Here is a 5,009-nt window from a genome sequence, read left to right on the forward strand (position 1 = left end):
AAATGAACATTCAATTCACGGGCAACAGCTCTGGTGGACATTCCTGCAGTCAGCATGCCAATTGCACGCTCCCTCAAAACTTGCGACATCTGTGGCATATATATATATATATATATATATATATATATAAACGCAATATTATGAGAAAATTTGAAGGGGAAAATCAGCTTCTTCTACATTACATTTTAGTCTTTTTTATCACTATAGTAATGTTAGATGTATTAGTCATATTTTATTTAAATTAATTGTATTTCTTTAAGCAAAATTAATCAATCAATATATTTATTCATTTATTTTTAGACTGTTTTTCTCTAAACTTTTCACAGACCCCAGTCACTTTTGATTTTAAATACCTTTGAAATTATTTTAAATTTTATTTTAAAATTATTTATTTTTAATAAGTTGACTAATAATTTTCATTATATTTCTTAACTGGTGTGTTAAAAAGAATGAGAAAAAAGGTTTTTGCTATTGTGTTCATATAGTATGGCAAAGTAAATTGTTTATAAATAGTAAAATGTAATAATCTAGAAGCACAAAATAAGGTTTCAATAAACACACATTTTTGAGGAATATACAGAGCACACATCAGTAAAACACCAACAGCAGGTAGCTTACTTTAGAATTTATTTTGTTTTCCCCCTATTCATTACAGAAACCCATGTAAAAATACCACACTGTCAAAATACAGCAGCAGCAATTGCCAATAATAATAAAAAATAAAAATAAATGAAGAAAACTAGTTGTGGATTTACGGTATAAAAAGTTGGGATAAGAAGAACAGGGAACAGAGGATAAAAATAAAAATAAACATTTCAAATTGAGTCCAAACAGTCAGAAGGTTCCTGCGACTTTAATTCAAACAGGGGAAGAGAATAAACAAATGAATCCTGTCCAATCAGAACGCTCTAAAAGCCAGGCTGTTTAATTATTCATTAACGGTTCTGTCCTTCAATTGACTGACAAATGACACTCTTCTCAAACTGTGTGTTTTTGAGTATTTGGTAAGAAAGAACAATTTTTTTCCCCCATGATTCCTCAAATCTTCATTGATTTCTCTCTAGCTCAGACTCGACTACCTAGTAGTCATCCAAATCAAAAAACTCCTCATCTTCTCCCTGGTATTCCAACCCCTGGAAATCCACTCGGTACCGCAAAATACCTAATAGAGAGGTCCATATTTTGTTAAGAAATAAACAGTAATACAATTCTATAATAACAACATCTTTTCATTCATGAACAAATCCAGATTCCGCGTTCGCTCACCTCCGATTCCTCCGAAACCCTTGACGAACTGCGATCCCTCCTGACTTTTATCCGTCACGATCTCCAGAGTCGCTCCAAACTTCTTATAGCTGCTGGCGAACCATTCCAGCAGCAGCATGCACTCAATGAGCTCGTGTTCCTGACCCGTCTGAGCCGCACAACAACACAACAAACACATGATCAAACATTACACCTGTCAGGGCTGTCAAATGTGTAAAAGTGTTATGATAATGCACTGCAAATTACTGCATATCTTCATTTGGTGGCTCTTCTTTACACATGTAAAAAGAAAGGGGGAAAAAACAACAACTTTCTCATCATCAAGCAACCAGTGCATTGCCTGGCACTCACTAAAGTCATTAAATCATAAAAATAATATAAATACATTAATAAAAACAATAAAATAAAAGATTATTGAAATACTAACTTTTAATCTCAAGGGGACTTCAAGAAAATATTTTATATAAAAAGGATTCAAGCTGACAGAAAAGTTTGGTAATCCCTGACGCAGCAATGCACATGCCATTCCCAGTAAAGAATAGAAATCCCTTTTTATCTTTGACTCAGTTCAACTCATCAGTTTTATTTGTATAGCACAAAATGTAAAAAATAGTAACAAAGACTAGCTATCCAGCTATTCTAATCAAATCTGCATATGCAGTAGAAGAGCCAAATTTGCCAAAAATTGAAATAAAGATTAAATAAAATAAAATAAACAATACAGATGAAAAACTGAAACTAAACAAATTAGAAATGTTGTCTCGGGAATCACCTGAAATAAACTTAAGCTGAAGAACTAATGGCACTTTTCCACTGCGTGGTACGACTCGGCTCGGCACGGCTCAGTACGGCACGGCATGGTTCGGCTCGGCACGGTTTGCGTTTCCACTGCAGTTCAGTACCGCTTTAGAGTGGGTGGGATTATTCACATGTCGTTATAGTTGCACCGCCTCTACTACCACGACTCCTAAAAAAACTTTTTCATTCCGCGTCGCCCTATCAAGCTCTCGCTGGATCCGCTCCTCTGCTATCAACGAGAGGAACGTCTGTTCTTCCGCAACAGACAACAAAACTTTTTGGTTGTTAAAAAAAGGTGCGCTCGTTCAAAACGGTTGCGTTCGATCCTTCAGTTTGCTTGGAACCCCAACCGAGGTGGTACTAAAAAAAGTACCAGGTACCAGGTACTGTACCCAGTGGAAACCCCCCCAAAAGTGAACCGTACCGAGCCGTACCGTGCCGTACCATGCAGTGGAAAAGCGCCATAAGATAAACTGGAAAAAAAAACAACTAAGAACTAAAGAAAATAATATAGGTACTTAATTAATAATATATAGAAAATAAATGAGAACTAAGAACTATAACTGAAATATATCAAATAAATAAAAAATAATTAAACCTAAATAGTAATATTTAAAAAAAATAATAATTTGTAAAAAAGTAATTTTACAGTTACAAATGAAAACTGCAAATCTAAAAATAATATTTAAAATATGAATAAAAACTATAAAAGTGATGCTAAAATAACAGCACAGACCACCTTTGACACAGATACACACACACACACACACACCTCTTTATCTATGAAGTGCGATTTGTCCTTCTCTTGTTCAGGGGACAAATAAATGACTTTCTCATCTGAAACACACAGCAGTGAGGAGACATTACAGAAGCACTTCCGCTCGATACAATCTAGTCTCTTACTATCTGTTGAAACAACAACCCACAGTAAAAACAAACACTGTGAATGTAAGAAAGTGTGTTTACACTCCTTTAACACTCGTGCTTACACTGCACACAGAGCCAGAAGGCAAAATAATCTGTAGTAAATAGAGAATATTATCGCATATATATATAGCTGTTACTATATTGTCACTGGAACACTGGATTGACCAATCAGAAGACAGGAACAGTCTTTATATTATAATTTGAAATAAGAATGAAAGTGTCCATGTTATAATTTCTGATGTGATTTAATTATTTTGTGTGTCTCTGTACCGTTCTCCGAGCTGTTGACCTCCGCGCCGTGCAATCTCAGGACATATCTCATCGTCTCTATGTTTTCATAAACAATGAGAATTTCAGCAGCTCCCATTTCCAGCGCCTTCAGTGTGTCCTCCACACCGAAACAATACTTCCCTGTGTCCTGACTGATCTCATCGAAGTATCGCCCTGAGACACAGAGCACCGTTATTAATGCTTTCAGCTCTGTTTAGGTTAGCAAACTAGTCAAACATTTGATTTAGTTTCAAAATAGTGTTTTCTATGCCAATATATAATTCTTGTGATGTAAAGCTGAATTTTCAGCATCATTACTTCAGTGTCACATGATCCTTCATAAATCATTCTAATATGCTGTATTTCTGATCAAATAAATGTAGCCTTTTGACTAGTAGAAAACATACAGTATGTATTGAAATGTACTAATGTGTCAATACATGGATTTTGTTAAATGTGTTTAAAAATAGGCAATAAAAAGATTGTTTTATGGTTATTAAATATAATAACCATAAAAACTAACGTAATGCATAATGCAGGACTTTTAATTATAAACAAGCAAGCCCAAAATACACTGGGACTCTTATTTTGAAATTTCTGTTTTAATGCTACAATATGATAAAATATGGACTCTTACAACCATCAACAACATGTTACAATATAAACTTTTATATATATATAAAAAAAAAAAATTATATTAGGTCGTATCATGAATCCTGCTTTTCCGTCTCAAATTTAATATGGCCTTAAAGTGATAATTAAGACTTTTCGTACAGCATTTAAAGGCATAGTTCACCCAAAAATAGAATGTTGGTAACCAAATAATTGACTTCCGAATATGGAAAAAACAAATACTATGGAAGTCAGTGGGGACCAGAAACTGTTTGGTTACCTACATTCATCAAAATAACTTCTTTAGTATTCAACAGTAGAAAGAAACTTTGCTTGAGGCTGAGAAAATGGCAGAATTTTCATTTTGTTGTGAACTATCCCTTTAAGATATTACATTTGATGAAACTGAATTTAAGAGTTTAAGGACTCTCGGGTGTTTGCATGTGCAAAACTTTGTTTGTGTTGCTGAATGGTTGTTTGGTTATAGAATGATTTCTGAATGCAGAATTAGTCTGTGGCATTGTTAGAGACTCACAAAAGACACGGAATTGCATCTTTGTGAGAATCAATATTTACCTATTAATTTTTTCTCCTGTATGAATTTGACGTTGGACAGGATCTCAGCGGACAGTTCGATGGCCTGATTGAAGCCGTTTTCTCCTCCGTAAGCGATGTCGACCAGCTTCAACACTTTCGCCTGTAACCTCTGCAACCAATCAGAGACAACAAACTGATGTTAGAAAGACAGACTTTAGCCAAACACAAAGAAACTGCGATTAGGTGACATCCAATGATAAACTATGTACAGAATAAAATAATTCTCTTAATATTTCTACATATTACTCTTAACAATGACTTCAGAGAAAGTGAATTCTTCTAATCAGAGAACAACTACCAACCAATCTGCTTTCTTTCTTACCGGGTCGAATATGTCTGATTGGCTGAGCTCTGTTTTGAAATTTGCGGATCCGGCCAGCACCAGTCCGGCCACGTTGACTTTATCGTTGGACACAAAGAGCTGCACGGCCATCTCTGCCACCTTCCTCACGTAATTATGCCTCTTCTCCATCCTTAACCGAGCGAAACGCAACGCAGACTGACCTCCTCTTCCTGAGAGAGAAAATCATGTTTATATA

At 35.0% G+C, this 5,009-nt stretch overlaps 1 protein-coding gene across 5 annotated transcripts in view; it reads right to left on the bottom strand.

The window, feature by feature from the left end:
• Window positions 1-610: 610 nt before the first annotated feature.
• LOC107660902 (eukaryotic peptide chain release factor subunit 1-like) overlaps window positions 611-5,009 on the bottom strand; it is a 14,149-nt gene continuing 9,750 nt past the window's right edge. For 2 of the 5 annotated variants that reach the window (XM_016450338.1, XM_016450337.1), the window contains exons 5-10: window positions 4,793-4,983; window positions 4,450-4,579; window positions 3,262-3,435; window positions 2,837-2,901; window positions 1,267-1,414; window positions 611-1,162 (exon numbers count right to left, since the gene is read on the bottom strand). In XM_016450338.1, the coding sequence (XP_016305824.1) occupies window positions 1,080-1,162; window positions 1,267-1,414; window positions 2,837-2,901; window positions 3,262-3,435; window positions 4,450-4,579; window positions 4,793-4,983 (791 nt within the window). In that variant the 3' untranslated portion in view covers window positions 611-1,079. Of the gene's footprint in view, window positions 1,163-1,266; window positions 1,538-2,836; window positions 2,902-3,261; window positions 3,436-4,449; window positions 4,580-4,792; window positions 4,984-5,009 lie in introns of those variants that run through there. The other 3 variants (XM_016450341.1, XM_016450340.1, XM_016450339.1) reach the window with 3 other exon arrangements.

This window comes from Sinocyclocheilus anshuiensis, unplaced genomic scaffold (assembly GCF_001515605.1).
Source record: "Sinocyclocheilus anshuiensis isolate Anshui unplaced genomic scaffold, SAMN03320099.WGS_v1.1 scaffold1647, whole genome shotgun sequence".
NCBI classification, from domain to species: Eukaryota; Metazoa; Chordata; class Actinopteri; order Cypriniformes; family Cyprinidae; genus Sinocyclocheilus; species Sinocyclocheilus anshuiensis.